Source organism: Dermacentor variabilis, chromosome 9, assembly GCF_050947875.1.
Source record: "Dermacentor variabilis isolate Ectoservices chromosome 9, ASM5094787v1, whole genome shotgun sequence".
In the NCBI taxonomy this organism is placed as follows: domain Eukaryota; kingdom Metazoa; phylum Arthropoda; class Arachnida; order Ixodida; family Ixodidae; genus Dermacentor; species Dermacentor variabilis.
Genome location: NC_134576.1, coordinates 65,232,370 through 65,255,996, shown reverse-complemented (window position 1 = coordinate 65,255,996; position 23,627 = coordinate 65,232,370). Strand labels below are relative to the sequence as shown.

The 23,627-nt window shown below is 47.6% G+C and overlaps 1 protein-coding gene across 1 annotated transcript; it reads left to right on the top strand.

The window, feature by feature from the left end:
• The first annotated feature begins 6,926 nt into the window (after window positions 1-6,926).
• LOC142592760 (uncharacterized) lies at window positions 6,927-13,040 on the top strand. Its single transcript, XM_075704419.1, has one exon. It carries the CDS (start codon window positions 7,213-7,215, stop codon window positions 9,712-9,714), a length of 2,502 nt encoding a protein of 833 aa, XP_075560534.1. The 5' UTR covers window positions 6,927-7,212; the 3' UTR covers window positions 9,715-13,040.
• Window positions 13,041-23,627: the final 10,587 nt, after the last annotated feature.

The window sequence follows — 23,627 nt, the reverse complement described above, 5'->3', positions numbered from 1 at the left end:
GAACGGCTGTTCGAATACCGAAGACATCCCGTCAGTTGGCTCCAAGGGCTGATGGGCCTACTGCCGAGATACCTGGCTCGTTTGTGCGCCTGGGCCTTTCGTGCTCCCACATAGCACTGTTATGTTGATTCCTTGATATGCCAACTAGATATTGAACCTTGGTATTAGTTGCACATACCCACCCTGGGAAACTGGGCAAGAACATTGTAGTTCAATATAAATGTAAGAAAGGGAAATGCATGCGAATGTAAACAAAGTTATACATGCTTGAGAAATAATAAGATTATGTTTAAGGATGTCTTTAGAGTGGAGAAAGAAATGAAAGCACAAATACCGTGAGTCGAAATTGAATTGCTAGACAGATAAATACACCTTAATTTCTGAATTAATATTCGATATCATGTTGACCTTGAAGTAATGCCCAGATTTGCGTCGCTAACCTTCCTGTCGCTGTGCAAAGTGTCGATTCCCCCCGCAGATAACTAGATTTAAACATTTAGCTTATAAGGTTATATAAGAAGGTGGGCAACATTTTCTGGGGTTCGTTTTTTCCATATTGGAATATTTTTTGACAAGCAAGTACAAAGTGACATTTCATATTCGCCACAAGAGAAGCTGTGCGGTGATAGAAACAGACCAGCTATGTGTAGGTGAAATATTAGAAATGGAATTTGTCAACGTAGCCTAGTGATTGTGACTTCCAGTGTTCTTGTTTCACAGAGTTTACTGTTCCAGTTATGGGACAAGTGCTCAAAATTTGGGGATTTTATTAAAGAGGAGGCTTAAAATTCGCAAAGCACCTGTTGCCTATTCAATCTAATTCCTATGAAGAAAGCTAATGCCGTTCGTATTCTATTCAGCGATGCGCCATGCGAATCTACAAACTTCGTCTTCCTTCAAATCAGTAACCTGAGTTATAGGGTGGTGATGCAACTTCATGCGGGATTACAGGCTCAAATGTTCTATTTCTATTAGAAATTGCGTAAGGAACGTAGAGTAACATGGGCGTAGGTCTGCAACTGCGTTTCTTTGCTTTGTTTCAGCTCGCGGTCGGCCACCTCGCAGGAGCGCCAAAGACGAAGCGGTTGGCGTGCGCGCGTGCCCCGCGCAGCACCCGCGTTCGAAGCTCGTGAACCGGCCAACGACCCATTTTCCAGCCCGGAAGGTAAGCGAACGGACGCACTTTTCTGTCCTCCGCCTTTCTCTTGGGGAATCTCGATCCCTGGCGCCTTGTAACAGGCCTAACAGCCTGCCGACACTGCCTTATGGTGTCGGAAAGGAGAGGCGCCGGGCAAGCGTTCCGATAGGCCAGGTTCCATTTTTTTCCTTTGCACTAATTTCTGGGAATCTCGATCCCTGGCGCCTTGTAGCAGGCTTATCAACCTGCCAACACTGCCTTACGGTGTCGGAAAGGAGAGGCGCCTGGCAAGCGTTCCGATAGGCTAGCTTTCATTGTTCGCCGTTGCACTCATTTATGGCATCTTCGGCTGGTCGTTTCGGAGCGCGATCGCGTTGCGTTCGGCTTTTCGTTATCAGGCGTCGAGCGCTCTCGGGCACTCCGAGCCCTGGGGGGTGTGTTCTGTAAGTATCGACCTAGTAGGCATGCCCATTTCGTCGTCTGATGCTGAAGTGCTGATTGGCTGCAGTCATGATTGACTGGGGGCGCCTGTCTCCTTCCGACGTGTTCACCAGTCCAGCCAATCAGAACTTGAGCTGCAGACGAAATGAACGTGTCTACTGCGTGGACACTTGCAGCATACACCTCCTGGTGTTGGAGAAGCTGTCGAGATTTCGCCACATCTTCGGAACACAGCGTGACCGTTTTGGCAATGGCTGACCGTAACCGTTGGCTTCTAGTGTCTCGCGTTCGCCATTAGGCAGTGCTGATAGCTATGGGTATAATAGTATTGGTAAAAACGGATGGTTGTTTTGTTAATGTGCTTTCGCATCTGCCATTGCATCCTCCCAGGGCTAATTACACGTTTGACTTTTGTGCTTGTTGACGGCCTGTGTTCCAGGAACACCGAATCTGCCAGACTCGTAGGATGAAGGCGACCAGTCGAAGATAACATTAGGCTCCGCGCTTACGCTGCCGACTGGCTCGGCGTTGGTCTATCGGCATAGGTTGGCCTATCGCGATAGCAATTAGCTACGTTTGGTTGGATCTGTTTTCCTTTATTGAATACCTCTCCCCACCTTGCGGGTTTCCGCAGAAATATTACTTCAAACCCTTGCCTTTGCTTCGAGTTGACAAATTCGTCTACGCCTTACCATTTGCTAGGCGCCTGGGGCGCTATAACGTGAAACTATTCCAAACTTTTCTATTCCAATTCGGCAATCAACCCACCGCGATTGGTCAAATACTTTTTTTTGGACCACCCCCACTTCACCTATTTGTCACGCGATGTCTCGAAAACCGCGATAGTTCCCCATCTGATATGACACGTACGCACTGATTATGCATAATTTGACCGAACAAAACAAAAATAGCTATCTTTGATTCGACGGCTCTTTGCCATTAGCCCTCGGCTATAGGTGAAAAGTTTTCGGGCTGCATCCACTTCACTGCCTCTTACGCGACGTCAGAAAACCGAAAAAACTTAGCGCGGCAAAGGGACGCGTACGCGTTAAAGATGCTTTAATATGCCGAACACAACTGATTTTTCTCCCCGTATGTTGCTTCCTTTGTAGCACTTAGCTACGTTTGGGTAGATGTCTCATTTTCTCTTAATTACTTACGATTAGCTGATCTTTACCTTTTTTCGGTGCTTCGCTTTTAGCTCGAACATTTGAGTACCGGCTGTTAATGCCGTAAATCTGTGATTGGCGTCACTTTGAGGTGATAGAAATAAGAATAAAAGATTACGAAACAAGATGGTTCTGGAATTCTGGAATTACACCTACAACCTTTGTACACTTAGTAATGCGAGCTTAGACAAGTATGTGTCGGCATGCGCGCCACACATTTACTGTCACGGCAAACGTATTGGTATCGAAATTATCGCGCAGTAACTATGAAAGAAAAATTCATATTTTAGGACCGTTGCAAGCGCTCCTTATATGTTTTAATATCACTACTAGTATAGTGTATTTCAGCAGACACACAATTGTGTCCTTCAGAGACCTGACACAGGATTCTGGTTGGAGGTGTTCGGTGGCGCACATTGTTCGCAGGGTAGCGCGGGAAAGGAGCCGCATTGCAGTAGGCACCACTCATGTAGAGTTAGTCGCGATACATTGTCGCTATATTGCGGATTTTTTTTATTTGTTGAAATAAATCTCACATGAATACTGGGCATTGATGTTCAGGTGCTGCCCTGTCCTTTGCGTGTTTGACCGACAAAGCGCTCGCCCCACCACCTAGCTGACGTGCGTTGCCCGCGCTGCTATTACCTTTTCCCAAGATCACACGAGGACTACAACGAAGTAAGTAGTGTTCATTTTCTGACGATATATATATATATAAAGGTCGTTGCATGGAGGAGTGAATTGCACCCTTTCAACAAAAGCCACAAGTACAACAGCGGTATACTGTTCGTTGAACTGCATGCTTACGACTACGTGACTGCAGTGGCTTGATTTTATACATTTGCTACATTGCAACGATTTGCTTAGTCTACAATATACGAATGTTTGAGGCGATGGAAAGGATATGCAGCAAAGTAGTATCCTCGGTTAGATGGCCTGCGTTAGGGGATTTCCGATGATCACACGGCAAGCTTATAATGCGTTTCCATTCCTAAGTTTCTTCACGCGCTTTCCGGGGCACTGTATCTATATATCAATCTTTGTATCGAACCATTTTCGCGCCAAACTTGGCCACTGTGCAATATATGGTCGAAGTGTTAGAAAATCGGGCTATTGTCTTGACCGAACAGGGTTCCAAACCGACCGTCGGAGCAATTTGAGCCACTGGGTATGTTTCAAGGTGTACATATGCACCGCTCTTCAAGAACCTTTATGCTTTTGATAGCTGTCATTATATATTACGGGATAGGGTATGTAGTGTTCATTAAAGGGCCACTCACCAGTTCTGGCCTTCTTTCAGCTGACAAACGCTGGGCATTTTCAGATATGGTAATAATAGGCACTACCATAATCGTCAGTTTATATATTTTTTGTCCACTACAGGACAAAGGCCGCTCCCAGCATTCTCCAATTATACCTGTCTTGCGCTAGCTAATTCAAGTTTGCTCATGCAAGTTTCATAATTCTATCACAGCACCTAATTTTCTGCCGTCCTTCGCTTCGCTTCCCTTGGCACTAATTCTGCAGCTGTAATGGTCCACCGGTTATTTACACTACGCATTGCCTAGCCGGCACAATTCGGGCATCAGCTATTGTCATAGTATGAAACGCATTCTTTCACCTACTAGATACAGAATCCTGTATAAAATTTTCCACCAGCGATTCTTTTCCAAATTGACGTGTTAAGGTGGACCGAGTGGTTATTAGGATATTTGACGCCGTTTATTATTTATAGCCCTTAGTGTTAAGGAGGGCAGTGAATAAATGGGAATCTGGTACAGTGGTTCACGTACTTAGCACCAGAGTGTTTTTCTCGCTAGCACTGCGGGAAAACCTGTGAAGCAAAGAAAAAAACCAACGTCCTGACATAAGTGATAATAGAATAGCGATATTGCAATTTGTACGGACATTGTTATTGTAAGCCTCGAGGCAGAATCTTTGCGAATATGCCAAAATTTGGTATTGCTGAGGATATTATAAGAGATTTATAGCAAAAACCAACTAGTCATCGCTTAGTACTATCTCTCGCTGAGGTAGCACATTGCGATCTTGCGTTAACGTCGGTATGCCTTGACGGGACATACGGGCGATTTTACCGTCTTGTTATAAGCAATGTCCAACTGCGACAGAGTAATTAGGGCGATGCACAAAATATATATCATAGCTGCCTTATTATGGCCGGTTGCCTAAAACCAAAGTGCGCAAACATTCCACTCTTTTGCGTGGAAACACAATGGGCAGAAACTTGAGTTTTGAGAAGCTAAGGACTGCGCAACGAGGGATGTCGAAAGCTTGGCCTAAGGTTACGTGACTGCGAGGACAGCGTTATTGATTAGAGAGCAAACGGGAGCAGCCGATATTTTAGTGGACATTATAAGGAATAAATACAACTTAGCAGATCATGCAAAGCATATCGCAGACAACCGCTGGTTCATTCAAGTTACAGCATAGGTGCCTAGAGAAGGAACGTGAAATTAGTAAATTTGTAAGCAGAAAAGTAATTTGGCTTGCGCAAGACACGAGTAACTGCAGATTGCTTGCGGAGGCTTCCATGCTGCAGAAGAGGTAAATAAGCTGGTGGTGACATGTTCAGCGATAAAACCCATCCACAGGATTCTGCGTTCACCATTTTCTAAGAACTAAAAATTATTGGCTCATTTGTCAACTACAGTGAGATTTGAGATTTTGGAATGACATTGAGTAAATATGTCCTCTTTTCTCCTATTTCGAGGTTTTCCGGATTGAGTTGCACCGGCAGTTCCGCTTGCATCCCAACTGTGACGCGAAGAGTGAACCTGTGTCAAGTGAAAATGTAGCCCGAGTTTTTTTATTTTGTTGCTTCTGATTTAGGATGTTGCAATTCGTGTTCGTTCACACTTGTGCCATTCAGAGAGCACAGTGCGTTATATTTCTTGCGTTGTCATTGGGCCGCATCGTTCTTAATCATAAATTTTTGTGCCTTGTTTTAATTAAAGCTATCGGAGGTTGTCTCTCTAAATACTGAGGTTCTTACGCGCTCTACAAGGCCCAATGGGGAGTTGGGAGTTGACGATGATATCACTTTAATTCAAATGAAAGCTGTAATAATAGGCTTACTGTTTTAAGGTTTGAAGATCTGGTCAAATAACTATCGAGCAGTGTAATAAAGAGACTTATTTTTAAACGAGGCTAATAGGTCCAACAGAAAAATTGGCTTAGTGTGCCATTCGAAAATGCCAGTGCGCACCTCCAAATACCTTTTACAACTAGCCTTCTTCCATAGCAAAGCATTCGGCATGGCGACAATTATCGTTCACAAATAGCATCATCTGCAAAACATAGCAAAATAAAACATCACGGCTGCACAATAGAAACCAAAAATCACCGCGCAAGCACTCAGTACAGATGATTAACCAGCGAAGCTGAACCGTGCGGGCCCGGTGTTTATCACTGCGCTAGTCCCGACGGTTCATAGAACGACGGCTTGGTAGGCTGACACATCTTCGGTACGCAGTTGCTGCTTGCGTTCAGCTGCATGAGCCTGTTCTTGTGCCCGGGCTGCAGCACCGGCACGGCGTAGGCGAGCTCGTTCTGGTTTCTGCTCGCGGCGTTGCTGATCGAAAGCGTCGTGCTCCTTAGGAATGAGTATGACGCGCGGCCGACACATTTCGGAGCCAGAGAAAAAATGGTGTGCGCGTGCCTGGCTGAGATGGAGAGAAATGACGTCACTACGGGCGCAGCCAATCACGCGCATCACTCCCTTTTTTTTCGTGCATGCGGATGGGGTTGCGTCGAAGGAGTTTTCGGCAAACAAGCGACGGATGGATGAATCGGCTAGCTATATACAGCTTCGTTGTAAAAAGAGGCGGCTATTAAAATGCGTGGCAAACCATTTCGAAGTTGCATTTTAACGAATAAACCCATACTCCACAAAGAGTTCTCATAGGTCCGTTGTAAAGGCTACCAACAAGTTCGTATAACGTCGCACGGATGTCCTTCATAAAGTTGCTGTTAGCTGCGGTCACTTTCAAGTAGGGCAGACAGGCCGTTACAGCAATCGGATATTCAGTAAAAACTTTCCTTGACTAGTGAAATACCGTCACGATTCGTTTCCATGGCGCGATTGCAAGTGGACTGCCAAATTCACACACTGCAGTGTTGCTCACTTATAAGAGCGAAAAAGCTTGCCTTATGCATGGTCGAGGATTGGCATATCATTTATTAGTACTGGCACGTGTAGAGGTCGCCACCATTCAGCCCCATTTGTTAGGCTGCCACCAGAGTGTGGCGCCCCCTGTGTGTGTGTGTGTGTCTATATATGTTCGGGCCCAATAAAGGGGGGGGGGGGGCATTCCCTTTGTGTCCAAGCAAGCGGCTGTACGTTTCGGTGCGTCCCTGCGTACTCGTGCCCCGCGCTGCACCAACCACGCTACATGGCGTCAGAAGTGGCCGGATAACGCCCTTGCCTCATAGGAAGGCACCAAGATGTCCCTCGAGACCGGCGAGCCGCGGAAACTGTACGGCGTCAACTTCCAGCCGCCGGCACCGTTCGACTTCGCGAACCCGCCAACGTGGGCGACATGGCTCAGCCGCTACGAAGACTACGCAGCGGTCTCAGGACTGACGCACGCGTCGCAAGACATGCAGGTACGCTCGCTACTGTACTGCATGGGTCCGGAGGCCCGCCCGCTTCTCGAGACTTTCTCGCTCGACGCCCAGTCGCTCGCTTCATACCAAGTCGTTGCCACCCGCTTCACTGAGCACTTCGTGCACCCGGCAAACGAGCTTTACGAATCGTCACGGTTCCACAGACGCGTTCAGCTGCCCGACGAAAGCGTCGACACGTACTACGCAGAACTGCGCAAGATGCTTAAGCGCTGTAACTATCCGTCTGCTCCTGTCGAGGAAAGGCTCGTACGCGACCGGCTCGTCATCGGCCTCCGCGACTCGCGTCTCTCGGACCAGCTGTGCCGGAACGCGAAGTTGACGCTACAGGACGCCTGGACGCAAGCCCGTCAATCCGAAGACGCCGACAGACGCCGACGCACCGAGCACTCCCACGAGCTCAACCTCGACGCCGGAAACGCTAACAAGTTCCCCTCTCGTCATCGCTCCTGCGCTAAGCCTCGTTCGCCGCAGCCGCAAGCAGAACGCTCATGCGAGCCGTCCAAATGTGAATTCTGCGGCCGCGCGCCTCATCGACGTTCAGACTGCCCGGCCCGTCGCTCCACCTGCAACTTCTGCAAAAAGAAAGGCCACTTCGCCGAAGTATGCCGCTCGCGGAAGTTGAAGCAGTACAAGCTAAGCTCCGTTCACCTGAACGCCGTTGCGACGCCCACCTCGGCAAAGTTCGTCGACGTCACCGTTGACTACACAGCGCTGTTCAAGGTTCACTCCGGAGCCGAAGTATCTGCTGTTCCCAGCGACTTTCCTACCTTGCCTGCCAAACTTCACCAAGTCGACACTCTGCTCACGGGCCCGGGAGGACAGCCACTGCGCGTGCTGGGCTCGTATGTGGCACGACTTCACTGGCAAGGGAAAACAAGCTGTCAGCGCCTCTACGTGATCCAGTCTCTCACTGTGCCTCTTCTGGGACTGCCAGCGCTCCAAGCCCTCCAAGTAGTTCGGTTTCTTGATCAACTCAAGACTTCAAAAGCGACGCTGCACGCCGAGCTCTTAAATGGAATGGGCACCCTCAAGGACGAGTACACCATCCGGTTGAAACCCGATGCCGTACCTTTCTCGCTAAGCGTACCTCGCAGGATCCCCATCCCGCTGCTCGAGATAGTCCGCCGCGAGCTGGACAAATTGGAAAGCGCAGGCGTGATCCGTAGGGTCGACAAGCCAACACCATGGTGCTCGGGTCTCGTCGTCATCCGGAAAGGCGATGGTTCCTACCGCCTCTGCGTCTACTTAACACAACTCAACAAGGTCGTCCTTTGTGAAAGACATATTCTGCCAACTGTCGAGCAAGTCCTTGGCCTCATCGGCGATGCAACAGTTTTTTCAAAGTTGGACGCGACCGCAAGCTTCCACCAGGTGAAGCTCTCCGAAGACTCCCAAGAGCTTACGACATTCATCGCCCCATATGGCCGATACTGCTTCTGCCGGCTCCCCTTTGGCATCACCTCCGCACCAGAGTACTTCCAAAAGCAGATGACAAAAATCCTGGAGGGCCAAGAAGGAGTCGCCAATATGATAGACGACATTTTGGTTTTTGGACGCACCCGCCAGGAACATGACGCCAGACTGAGCCAGGCGCTATTTCGCCTTGCAAAAGCAGGTATCACCTTGAACCAGGACAAGTGTCGTTTTGGGGTACCCAAGGTCTCCTTCCTCGGCTTTGTCGTTTCAGCACAGGGCATCAGGCCAGATCCGGGCAAGGTCGAAGCACTCAAAGCCATGGAAGCTCCAACGGATATCGCTGGCGTTAGAAGACTGCTCGGAATGGTGAACCATGTTACAAGATTCTTGCCACACATCTCGGACGTCACAGCTCCCATCAGAGCGTTACTGAACAAGTCTGCGAGTTGGGTGTGGCAGCACGAGCAAGAGGCAGCATTCGAGAAAATTAAGGAACTCTTGACGTCAGACAGGTGCATGGCCAAGTACCACCCGTCGTACGTCACTACGGTGTCTGCTGACGCAAGCTCATTCGGACTCGGCGCAGTTTTGCTACAGACGCAACCCTCAGGAGAGCGCCGCCCAGTCGCGTTCGCTTCGAGGTCAATGACCGATACCGAGCAGCGTTACAGCCAGACTGAAAAAGAAGCTTTGGCAGCGACGTGGGCTATCCAAAGGTTCGACGAGTTTGTCCGTGGCATCCCCTTCGACGTCGAGACTGACCACCTGCCACACGTTTCACTTCTGGGCAAGATGGAACTGGACATGTTGCCGCCTCGTATTCAGACTACGGCTAAAGACCATGCGATACTAGTTCCGTATGCTGCACGTGCCAGGAAAGCTGCTAGCCACAGCCGATTGTGATGTGTGGTGCCCGACACGGTGCGGTGTTCGGGATGGTCAGGAGCAGACGACACTGAGCGCACGCGCGGGGAGACGCCAGGAGAGTCCCAGGAAGCGACGGCAGGAGGAGGTCAACCACCGGAGCGGGCGTTGAAGACGGGCCGTCGGGTTCCGGAACAGAGCCCACCAGGACTTAACCCGACTGGGGAAGTCCTGCCAACCTGTTCCTGTGCGTCGCCCGTCTACCCGAGCGTGCCGCCAGCTCCTCAAGGCCGGTGAGCTTCTGCGCCAGTGCGCAGGACGAGAACAGTCGGGCTACGGGCCCGAGTTCTACGCCAGCTGCCCGGCCAGAACGCCGTCCCGTCTGTCATGCCACCTGCTGCCCGAGGCCGGCGTTAGAGCTTCTGCGCCCATGGGCGAGACAAGAGCCGTCGGGCTACGGGCCCGAGCTCTGCATCCAGCTGCCCGGCCAGAACGCTGCCGCCGTCTACTCCTGCCACCAAGCCGCCCGCTTTACCTCGCCTAGCCAGAGCTGGCGCGCTCATGTCGCTCGCCCGGTCGGTCAGCTTGCACCGCGACCTATGGTGAGACCGGCGCCACTCCTTTCGCTAGCCTGTCGCCGCGTCGCCGCGTCGAGACTGTTACGCGTCCCTGCTCTCGTGGCAAGCCCGGACTTGCGTACTCGTTAACCGCATGCAAGTGTTCTTGCGGCATGTGTTCTTTGCCGCAATGTCTTCTTGAGTGTTCATTGAGTTTTTTCAGATGCAATGCTTTCTTTCTGTGAAACAATTTTAGGTCTCGTTCGCCTCTCAAAAAGACGATGTGAAAGTTTCAGTGGTTTTCGGGAGGATATGCGCTACACCAGCTTTCAGCAGTGTTCAATGGAGTCGGCGGTGCTCATGGCAGACTGTTTGTTTGCATTAGTGAACTGGATTGTGTAGGAGCCTCTTGTCGGACTAGAATGTTTTGTTTTCGCCCACTGCATTCGAGGAAGTGTACTAAGCAAGCCGAAGCTCAATTCAACTCAGTTTTATGTACGTTAGCTGCGTTAACATTGCAGAACGCTGAATACAAGAACAATGTTTCCGAGTGCGAAAGAAAGGCTTAGGCAGGACTGCCGGTAGACTCGCGATGACTGCTGAGATTTTTTGCTGTGATTTGCTTTTGCGTGACTGGTGGAGTGCTACATTTATATCCCCCTGAATATGCTGCCAATGTCCAGCGAAGTGTTTGAAACTGCCGCAACAGCAGTAATTGCTCCGCTGATGGCAACAAAAGCAAAGTTCGAGGGAACGCGTCCGTGCCTTAACTTCAATGCCTTAACAGACTCCGTTGCAGTATGTTGCTGCCGTAGAGAAAGATCGGAGTGGAAACGCGAACTTTTTTTTTCGTATCCTCTGTAAAAATACCTTTATTCCTAATGACATTTCAAAACAAATGGGCCACCGTCATTATGATGAATACTTGAGTGTTTCTTGTGAGCATGAAATGTCAATGTCCGCTCCAGAGCAGTTTTCATGACTGTATCATGTGTTCCTAATGAACACAGTGGTTTCTCAACAACTTGTGAACCGACATCACATCAATTTTTCGCAGAACTAGCTATATCATCCCCATATTAAAATTTGTTTCGAAATTCGCTGAAAAAATAAATGAGGCACACGACATAAAGAAAACGTTTGAGCCGTCCTCCATTATCAGTGCATGAAAAAAGTATGTACCTAGTTACTCATTTTATTTATGCAAACACCGTTTATCGTGATATGCCTTTGTACTGCAACTTGTGCATTCCCTCTCAAATTAACTTGTGCAGAATGCAAGCGCACATCCATTGCCATTGCTTTATCCCTTCCCTCAACTTAGTAGTTGGCCGAGGGCTTGTTGCACGATCTCCTTTGCCTCCCTGCGTAAAATTTGTCCTGAAATGTCGCATGAACTGATCGGCAAACTCAAGCGAACACTACAACTATCACCTAGCTTCGACATTACTGCAGTAGACACTCACAACTGCTACAATGCCTGTCTGCATGAAGGGGGCAGCTTGCAAAAAGTTGGAGAGAAACCACAGGAAGCTTGCAAGAAACCACCTCGCTACTAAAGTAACTGCAGCAAAGTGTACGCTTGCCTGCCTATTTAATTGGAAAAACTTGGAGCTCATCGAATCTGTATTTCGCATTGAAGAGAACAAGACAGAAATAATTGTAAATATCAATGCTAAACAATGCTATGCACGCTGCGTGCTTAGACCTGTGACATATTTGACGCACTACGCTTCGAATTCTTACATGGACAAAAACTGCACATGCGTGTAGCATAAGCAGAAAGAAAAATATGGAAACAAATGCTACAACGTATGAAACAGTGTAAACAATAGATCGAAAATAAAGAGATATACAGTGTAGTAAACAAAATTAAAGTTACATTGCAGCCAAGCAGTTGTTGCGAGAGAAACTATGACATCAGGACATCTTAGGTGTATTTTGATATAGAACACAACGTGTGCGTAATGTTTACGTGCGGAAATAAGCAGAAAATGGAATAAGTTGCATAAATGTTTAGCCTATTTAGTAATCTGCGTTAATAAGTAGATACTTATGCACGAATGATACCGAGATCCTGCTTTTTGGAACAGGTACACGTATTAGATGCCTGATATGAACATCAAAATTACACGCCGGGCCGCTACAGCCATGTCCACCGATTCATTGCATTTCTGAGGGCTCCTCTATTATGTAAACACGGTTGTGGTCACGGCTTCACCACTGCAAAATGCATTCTGTATTAACTTATAGCTGTGGCACAGTAAGACTCTCATATTGTGAACACATGCAAGGACCATGCAACAGCCCCGAAAACGATGTCTACACTCTTGGAGGGTGGCAACAGAGCACAAAGTCGAAGTCATCGATGAATGACGTTTTAATAGGGACCCCTGCAACACTGTAAAAAATTGAACACACACGCAACGGCAGCAGCACATTACAAGAAATGTTTGTTTACATAACAATCCCAGTTTCTTTCATGACTTCGCTAAGCAACTTTCTCTTGTCTTGTTTAGTAAGGTCAAAGCTATGGCGGGACCCCTTGTCTTGAAAGGAATGACAAACGAGACCCATCCTTCGAAGACGCGTGCACAAGAGGAGAGAAAAGACAACCAAGTGTTTAATAATGAAACACTTGGGTCTAAAAGAAAAGAAAGTCGAATGAGCATGCGCCATACGAAACAAAGCAGTCATAAAAACATAAAAAAACATCTACGACTGACACAATCTGAAGGCGGCACTTTTCCACAAACGCTACTGATTCACAATATAGCGATAAGGAGGGTGCGCGCACACACTGATTATGAGCGGGTTTTTGGATTTGGTGAGTTTCAATGACTTCTCACTCGCATTTTGTGGTTCCCCTATCAAGAATGTCTTCATAAACAAGATGGCAAGAGCAACTTTGGCCGTGAGCAGGCGAGTGTGCCCCTCCCCCTGACGTCGCAGGCGTTTCATGTTCTTCTAAGCGAAAATTGACACAGCGTCCCGTCTGTCCTTAATTACCTGTACCTTAATAAGCTGTGCCTTAATTAACATCGCCTTCATTCACAAACCAGTGGTGGTGGGCTCGACTCCCACCAAAGGTCGGGGGTTTCAGTGCCTTCATTAACTATATCTTAACTGTGCCTTAAACCAAACGTCGTGGGTTCGTAGCCTTAATGCCATGGCTAGGGGGTTCGACTCTACGAACGGTCAAAGCCCTACGAAAGATCAAGGGTTTGTAACCTTTTCGTAGCATCGTGTGCTCACGCCAACAACACCGGATTTTCCACCTCATAGGCCATTTAATGTTATCGCATTAACAGATTTTCACGAGTTGGTATTGTACACATTATTATGTTACATGCTTTGACATTAGCAATAAGGAAAAAAGCTGTCTACTCTCCAACAGAATCAAAGGTGCAATGCCATTTGAGTCTCTGATGTACTTGTGATGCGAAAGATCAGACGATGCGTTTCTGATACCTGTCACATGTCACATTAGGAATACATAACCTTCTCATCAGACACTCATTATTCACTTTCTGAAGGGAATAGTTTTCACATAGTCCTCCTATGTCGTTGGTTCGAATATTTCTGTAACTTCTGCTCCAGCCCAGGCACTAATTATTCATTTTTTTAAAGGGACTGTAGTTTTCACATAGTTCTCTCATGTTGTTGGTTCGAATATTCTTGTAACTTCTGCGCCAACCCACACACTAATCTAGGGAGCTTCGCGCTGGGTCTGGTATGTGCATTGGTTCGACAGGTCAGTGACATAGCTCTTTTTCATAACCGCGAGGCATTGCTTGGATGCTGAACAAGTAGGGTGGCCAAAAACATGTTCATGATAGAAAAAGCTCTACTAAGACGAAGACTTTGCATGTCTCCCTTTTTCTATCATCCACGCTTTCCAAGACGCCCTGCTGACAGCTATTCAAAAAATGTATGACTCTGCACTTTTCGATGTTACCTGGGTTGCTACGAGCTATGCTCAAACGAAATAAATTCTGTTTACGCTACGCCTAGTTTCCGTTAAGGTAATTTTGCTGTGGAGCACGCGCATACAAACTTCTCTTGCTTTCACACACTTTTTCACGACAAACGCTTCAGCACCTATGAAATGACATTTAAGGTAAATTCACCGAGGCATATCTCATCTGGGCAAGCACGTAAGCCACAATTGGGAAAAGAGGACAGCGTCTTGATACTCTTTTGAGGCACGCAGTAATTGCGGCCACACATGGGCACCCTCACGAGGGCGACCGCTCATGAGGGCCATCCTCACTCTCGCGTGGTAAGGTGAGCATCGAATTCGGGAGGATTGACGGGAGTGGGGTGAGGGAGTGCGGACGTTGTGAGGTTGAATGAGGAAAGACGCGAGTCGTATTGTTGAAGTACTGAAAGTGACTTGGACAATATGCATATGGTGGGTTTAAAGTGTAAAGTGCGCTGGCAGGAAGTTTCTCTAGTGCGGATGTGCAGTCAACTACGTCCAGCGGGACGTCGTTTGCGGCCCAAGGGATCTGAGAGAACGCCCAATTGTTGAGCAACCTGCAACAGTAGTCAATGAAACCGAACATCACAATGTTGTGCACATATTCTGGCAGAAGCTGTAAATGCGAATACTAACTAGGCTGTGTTGTGAGACTGTGCAGAGATTCAGTTTTTTTCTCAGACCTCGTGTTCCGTAAAATTTTATGGTTGGCTTAAAGTCGAAGACCGCTTAACTGATGAAAGTCAAAAATGGCGGTTGATGTGAGCTGTGCGTATTGAAGTTGTATAATCGTTTTCAAAGTTGTAGCCACTGAAGGGCAATTTTTCCGCATCACCCCCACATCGTTCTTTCCACCAATCATCGCCGGTCAGCGCACTCCCTTATGCGTAGAACACACCTTGGAATTCATTATTTATCTCCCTAATTAACTGGACTAAATTTTAGTCTGGGGTTTTAGGGGCACTGATATCATTTGTTGACATGTGAACTAAACATCAACATGAAAAATAATGCAAATATAGCCAAGGTTGGTCGACAGTACAACCAAAGCTTGTTTAATTCTTTAACTAGCACATGGCAACGGCGCTGGAGCTACTTGACATAAAGATTCGACTTGTGTGTTAGCTATAAGCACCACAACCTCGAACTGTTGCATTGATTCTCAAGCATAAGCGGTGCAGGATAAATTACTATAAAACGCTTACTTGCTTAGCATAGATTCATGAATTGCGACATGTTATCTATTTTCAAATCCCCATAATCACCTGAAACTTTCCGCATGGATACCGTGGCTTGCAATTTATTAGAAACATGACAGCACTGAGCACACACATTTCGTCTACACCGCTATTCATTTGCGTACATTGCAAAGCTAATGACCCGTTTCATGCAATTAACCAACATACTTATTGATGGAAAATATTCGCTTTGGCTTTTCATTGGTATAACATTATTCTATTTACCTACCACCGTAATGTAGTAATCACCCCTAATGTTTTTCACTTTGCCCACTGCCGATACGCGACCGCTGTTGCATAACTGCAATACGTGATCCCATGCTTAACGAGAAAGCAGCGTTAGTTTGTGAGCCACCGCGGCTGGCATGCACTTAGAAAAATTTAGCTCTGTCTTCATGTTTGCTATTTGAGTGGCACATCGTATGTCTACAAACTTAACACTGCCATCGGATGATATTCCGCAACGAAAGCTAGAACGAAAACTCTTAATATTCCTTCGCGGCGCTGCGCAGAAAGGCGACAAGCATGCAGCTGAGCGCCAGTGAACCCGGCTGAATAAAATTTTGGTGATTGTGGGTCCGAATGAGTCATGCCCACTCTGCGTAAGTGGATGTCCAGCGAAGGTGGTGGAAACCACCACTACAACTGAGGGATACGCGATGCCTCAGGAGCAACACTGAGCCACAGGACAATGTAGAGGTTAGGACTTCCATTGCGTTGAAATTCTACGGCAATGTGACTAGGGGCAGCCGGCCGCTGCTGGTTGTATTGCCGCATATTTTCCCTCGTATTCATGTTGCTTCTCTGGACTCCCACCTATGCATTGCCTATCCGTCCCGGTGCTCCAACCATGAAATAAGTTACTAGGCTTATTATTTTCTATATGAAACGCGAGTGGTGTCACTCATCACGTCGCAAGCTGCCGTTGCCGCGGCAGCGCACGGAATGGTAATGCTTACCGGGAAACGCATGCGGAGAGCGCTACGTGCTTCGCATTCTTAGCAGGCGCCTTATCAATGATGTGGTTTGTATGCTCGTTTGTGCGCGCTATTTATTGAAAAGAATGCTGTGCGATACATTGTACGTGTGCTATAACATAATGTACGCGGTTTTTGCTGAAGGTATTTTTTTACAGTGATGCTGTCTATGGCAAGGGTCCGGGATTTTCTGGTATCCGTAGTGCAGGAAGGGTCCAAGCTCAATGGCACATACTCCGGTGGACTTGAGGGGGGGGGGGTTTGCTGTAATGCGTCCTTGAAGGGCTCATGTCACACCTGCTGCCCAGACAGCTCCTCGGCACAAAACGTTATCTGCGCCAACCGCACGAACCCGCCGGTATCACTGCTCGCTCGTTCGTCGTCGTCATCTTCTTCCACAGCTGGCTCCTTTGGCGCTCATTATTCCAGCGCAGAATTTCACTCTTCGGTCGTCGTTATCGGCTGGGCGCGTTTACGGGGGTATGAGCGATTACTTGTCCTACGTGACGGACCCATCTAATAACAGAAGTGATACGCGAATGTGCATCCCAACCTATATCGTCACGATGAACATGATCGGGACAATAAATATGTTCGTACAGTTGTTAAAAATTTTTGTCACCTCTGTCGTGCGCTAAACAGCTTCCCGACTGCCGCCGACGCCCTTCGACACGCCCACCTTCCTCCATGCATTTCCTCTACGTTGCATTGAGCAGACTGGAAGCGAAGTGGGTTAAGGATCGCTTAGATACTCGAAGCATGCGGGCACTTGCGAGTATAGTGCGTGCTGTGTAAGCCTTCCGTTTCTCTATTGCGCCCAAGCTCATACAAGGCCGCGCTGTGAGCTGCGTTGGCGCGAGAGCCGAGCGAGTTCGACGCAGTCAGTTTCTACAGTTTAGCAGGTTCCGCCTGTGCAGTTCCCACTCATGTTAGCATTGGTTCCAGGGGTACCTTGTTTTGCTTGGGCGCTCAAGCTTTCGTGTGGAAACAGTGGTGACTGTCGTTCAGAATGACTGGACATGATTGCACTAATTTTTTGGCCGTGCTGCTGAACCACACTTATTGCACTCACTCTTTGATGGGTGCTACTAATGTCGCCGCTGTGGAGTGAACGGCAATTCCATATGCTCAGAGTCCAGCGCAGCCTTCCAGGAGAGCACGGTGAGGGGGACTTTCAGCATTGCTCTCGTGATTCATAGTTCGACAGAACGTCGCCGATGTATCTTTCGCGCGCACACTTGGTGTGCAAACAGCAGCAGCATGACGGCGAGAAGCTAGCCACGGCAAGCCAGCCTCTTATGATGACGCCGCACGACAATCTCACCAGGGTCAATCTATGCAATCACTCTTCAGGAGTAGGCCCTGCATGGTAATTATACTTCTACGAACAGGTTAGGGTAGACGGTAGGTTTTACCGGCACCCTCGTCGTGCGCTCTTCATTGCTTTCGCACCACAAATGATCGCAAATGATTTGCTTTCGCACCACGTGGTGAGGACCTATTTTCTACGATCCTTGTAATATATATATTGTTACAATTCGGGATAATCTTGTGACGCTCCAAGATCTCGTCTATCCTCTGTGTCTGTTGCTACCGTTCATCGCGTATAATTCATCGCGACGTAGGCAACTACGAGAGAAAAAATGCTGGATCACATACTCGATATATACACAAACTACACGAATCGTGTTTTAGTGATGACAAGCAACGCGTCAACTAAAAGTGCCACTTGCGAACCAAGCCAGGCCCATGCAACGGGAAGTGAGGTGAACATTCTTCACAAAACGATCCCAAATGCGCATTAGTGTTCGAGCCGCGAAAAATGAAACGTTTGTGTGATAGTACGGGTGAACCACATATAACAAGTTTTGTGCTTTAAACCGAAGGTCCTACTAGCGACTTTTAAAAAAGTAAGCGTTAGAAGTAATGCAGATGCTCTTCCGGAAAGATGGATGCAAAAACAAACGGATTGCTGCACGGTAAACGGGTGCCACGGCTCAGATTCTGTGCAACACGTTAAAAATACGCTCATCCAGCAAAAGAAACAACTTACTAACAATGTTTTTAACACAAGAAATAGCAAAATTATTTCTGGAGAGAAAAAGGAAACACCTTGCCGTACGAGTGAGGCGGCCCAAGGAAAAGCGCGGAGGGGTAGGCGTAAGCAGCGGCACATGACCGGCGTAGCATCAACGTCGCTATGGAAACGGGGTGCATGGACGTTACCACATAGACCTATAAGGAGCTCTCTACCTCTGAGTTAAAGTGGAAGCGCAAATCGCTACGCCACCTGGCGGGCGGTCAGACCCTGACTTGCTCGGCCGCGAAACGGCTCGAGTGTACGCTCTTTATGCAAGCATGTTTGTCTACGATAGCACTGCCAGGCGTGAACACGCGAGAGCGAACACCCGCCGTGCACATGGCAAGCGCAGTATACTTCGACATAGCTGCGTGTGCTGCCTTGTTTAGATACTGCAACCACCGCGGCGTTTCGCCACGAGCCCTCTTGCCGTGGGTATATATCGAGAACCACGTGCGCTTAATTGTGTCTGTGGGTGTCATGGCGCGATATGCGCGGACGGATCATCATCATCATCATCATCATCATCATCATCATCATCATCATCATCATCATCATCATCATCATCATATTTTGTGTCCGCTGCAGAACGAAGGCCTCTCCCTGCGTTGTCCAATTAGCACTGGCTTGTGCCAACCTATTCCAAATAGTGCCCACAAATTTCCTAATTTCATCGCTCCACCTAGTCTTCTGGTGTCTTCTGCGTTTCCCTTCTCTTGGTATCCCGTATGCACAGGAGCGCAGGTCGCGTACTCCAGCTTTAAGGCGCGAATATAATACGGCGAAACGCAGGCGCGCGCCATGCGCGGCGCAGTTGCGGTGCTTCGAGTTCGCTATGCACTCTAGTGTCACCGCGCAGCCCGCGCAATTGGCTTGCATTGTGCGCGCTTTGGCGTGCTCTGCGCTGGAGTGGAACGTGTCTTATTTTACGCCGAAGCCAGTAGGTCAGTGCACATCGCGCTCTAGATCAGGTTCAGGTGCACGCAACACAGTGTGCCGAGTTCGATCCTTCGCCAGAATACAAAATTATTGTTCACTGCCCTCCACATGCGCTAAGCAACAGGTTTTCGACGGGCTGCTGCGGGCCGAGTTAAATGCTCTGAGCTATACAGGGGCAAAATTTTTCGGCGATACCGACGTCGGCAGCTTGGCATATCCAACTTCACCGGCCGCTTCCTGGCACATTGAAACGGCGACTGTGTCCCCCACCCTCTGTCCCCTGAACAAACAAACGTAGGGACATTGCAATTTCCTTCTCACAGCTTGTGGCATGAGATTTGTCTCAGCGATCGTACTCTGTGTTGGCTGCTTTTGATTGCAGTGATTGGGCAGCTCGTCACCACCATCAAGTCATATTTCCCTCGAAAATCCAACCAACAGGTATTAGAAAAGCAGGCGAATGCGGCAACGCGCGATTCCGGTCGACAAGCAGCGAGGCGCGGACAAGGCTAAGGCCACCTCGGCTGCCGTAGCTATCGTACACTATGCCGACTTCAGCTGAAAAGCACGGTGAAAGAAATGGCAACCGTGAAAACACCGCACAGCGCCTGCCCTCGCTCATAGCTCACGCGGCAAGAAATAAAAATGTTGCCGGCCTTGGTGAGGGTCGTCTGCTTTCATGGTTCCCAGTTTCGAAGTATGCCTCCTCACGGTCGAAGCTTGTCGTGCTAAGCGTCCTTACAACGTGAGTCCGGAGTACAACGGCCTGTGTGCGCGCTGCCGACGTACTCGAGGGAAAGGAAATGTGCTGCCCAGGCCACTTGGTGCAAGAGAAAACAGTCGCGTGCAACAAACTAGCACACAGTGACCTTGTAAGGTAACGACCGACGTTGCCATAGTTACCCTGACCGGAGGCGCGTGTCCCCAGTAGCGCGTGTCGATTTCAGCTGAAAGATGAACCACAATATTGAGACCAGGTGGCACATTGGCGTAGGCGGGGCACCGCAGCCGGCGCCAAAACGCGGCTTCGGAAAAGAGGTCGTTGGGGAGGGATGAGAAAGAGAACCATTACGCTCCTGGTGTTCACCTTCGCGTAACAACCAACACAGTTGGAAAAAGGGAGTTCGTCCCGAGGCATTTTGGAGGTTTCAAAAAGGGTGGTTCAGGACCACTTTAAAATGCCCTGGAGTGGATACGGGAAGCACAATGCGCCAGTACCTCGACAACTGATTCTATCCAGGTCCTATCGGACTGCGCAGTACGTTAGGCATACTGCGCATGTCGTTGGTAGCAAATATTTTGGCGTATTGGAATCGATACGCGCGACCATTGCCACTGTCCCAACATAGGGGATCTGTCATAACTGGTGAGGTGCCGTCCAGAACGGCACGACTTCATTAGCTTCACAGCTCTGGCGATTTGGCTTTTTAACGATCCTTGGCGAACATGTTTTTGGCAATTTCACGAATCCGCCCCGAGTTACCTGTCAAATAAAGCTAGAGCTGCTTTTATACTTTTTGGCTTTGATAATAGTGCAACATGTAAAAATCTTTCCACCAATCCATTTTTTGATAAACGCAGGCTATCGCGACAGCGCCAAATTCTTTTCATCTTCTTCATGTTGAACAGCTGAAGTTCTTTATATGACGCTGTCGGTGTCACCAGAACAATGACATCGCACCACTATTAGCAGCGGTGACTGTTATAAGCTCTGTCCAAAATCGAAGTTAAAATGTCATGAAAGCCCCGGTAGGCGATGCCTGCACTTCTAGTACCACATCGAATAGCGGAAGGTAGTCGTAACTAGAGGAAAATGTGTTGCAACGTACTTGTGTAACAATATCGATGCGCCCTGTTCAAAACGTCACCTCAAAAAAAAAAAAAAAGGAAGACGCAGCGGCAACTGCAAATTACACTAGCATTCTTAAAGTGCATTCTCGTTTATTCTATTTTTCAGCCATGACCACTTCTATTCCAAAAAACTTCGTACATTTGGTTGAATTATGTCACTACCCATAAGTAGTCTACCGAAGCAATCTTCATTTAAAAGACAAAATGAAGTACTAATTTCAAAAATGCCATGCAAACCTATTGCATTGGTGTAGTAAATCATGTTCCTCTGAATAACTTCTTAGAACAACGAAGAGGTGCTGCCAGTGCGATCCCCACCCGGGTGTGACGTTGCGTTGGGCCACTGACAGATGATTCGCTGGATGGAACTGCTAAACCGTTCATATGTCGCAATGACTGCGCATCCAATAGGGAGGGTGCGCAAAACTCCAACTGGCATCAGCTCTTCGGAATAAAGATGCGCACGGTACTCGGAGCTTCCCATTGAGCCACTCATCTATGCCATAGGTGGCTTTGACGGCGAAGCACAACACTTCGCGGAGCCGCCTGTTAAATTGTTCTTATTGAACAAATGGCACTAGTTTTGCTTGCGAAAGATGTACGCTGAAACAGACATCAGACGTAACCCAATAAAATTCAATAATCTAAAAAAGTGTTGCAAATAAGAAAACAAAAACTGTACTTTAGCAGTGTTTTGCATGAACTGACAGTTTTTATTTATGGTCATTGTAAATTGATGAGCCTTTAAGCAAATAAGTTGAAGAGAAATCTGTGAACTGGACGTTGTTAACTGAAGACACCAAGAGCTAACAATTCAGCGACTCTCTAAGTTAAATTTGAAGATATACTACACATTTCGTTCTGTCATAAGTGATTTCAGTGTCAAACCATTCTACGCTGGTTATAGCCATCTCTGAGAGGGCTAGAACGGTATGAAGAGGCACAGAATGCTAGATATTTGACTTGCAAATAAGATATGCGAGAATGACCACTAATATTTCATTCAATTTTATTTTCCCGTCTTCGCATTCTCTCCTCAGCTGCCGCAAGGACTGGTAAGTAGCTTAGTCGAGTGTCCCATCTGCAAATTTCTCTTTGTTTGTATGCTTGTGCACGAAGACACAAAATTTATAACAGCGTTTAGAAAACGAACACATACTTTACCTTCTGCAACATAGTTTTAGGGTAGGGTTTCCCGATGTGCCACAGTTGCTGACAATTGTTCAGTATTTTACGAGTATTCTAGATAAAGCAGGGTAGGTTGATTTATACGCCTTGGATTTTAGTGAAGGTTTCGATCCTGTTTCACATACTAAGCTGATTCAGAAGTCCTTCCCCTTTCCTAGTTAATTGAGTTACAGCATATTTAACAAACCGTTGTTATGACAGCTTTGTGTGTCTGACCCATTACCCGTTTCATAGGGTAGTTCAAGGCGTTGGCCTTCAGGGGGCAGTTCTCGGACCCTTATAATACTTTAGCTTCCTATTCATGAGGATGATTGTATTAAGTTCACTAAAATCATTGCCACCAATGACTTTAGTACAGGTTTCCATCTGTTGAACTCAGATTGACGAATATGATTGATCAAGGTGTCACTAACCAGAAACAAAGTTTAACCTGGCATATATTTAATATTTGTTTCTCACTGTTTCGTAAACTTTGTATTACTAAGGCATAAACTAAAGCATGCTACAGCAAAACTGAACTTCTAGCTTAATTCTTCCATACGCGAGCATTATTTGGTGCCCTCACACAAAAACGAACGTTGGCGCACTCGAGGTGATACAGCGGAATGCGGTTCATCTAATCAAATATTGTCTGAACGCTCCAGACAAGGCGGAAATCTTACGGACTAATTTACCTCTTCTTACGTTCTTACATGACATGAAAGGCTTTTCTCTATAATGAGAGGTATACGTAAGCCCTAGGACTAACGGGTGAACGAGGCATCACGATCAGCCACCGTGGATGCTTTGTGGCTGTGGTGTCGGGCTGCTAAACACGACGTAGCGGGACCAAATTAGGGCTATGGAGAAAAGCGAGAACACCCGTGTACTTAGATGAGGTGCATGTTAAGGTACCCAGTAGGTGGAATTTTCTGAAGTCCCCAACTACGGCGTGCCTCATAAGATCGTAGTTTTGGCACGTGAAAAATCATTGCTTAATTTAAGTCATCACGACCACTATATCTCCATAAAGCGAGAACAGTATCAACCACGGAATTATCAAGATGATCGGCACAGAAAATAAGATATATGAGAAATATCACCGATATCTGTCTTATTCGTTTAATTTTATTTGTGCTTCTCTTCGCTGTCATCACAGCC

Excerpts from the sequence above, each read along its gene's own strand:
- LOC142592760 (XM_075704419.1), top strand. The coding sequence starts at position 7,213 with ATGTCCCTCGAGACCGGCGAGCCGCGGAAACTGTACGGCGTCAACTTC.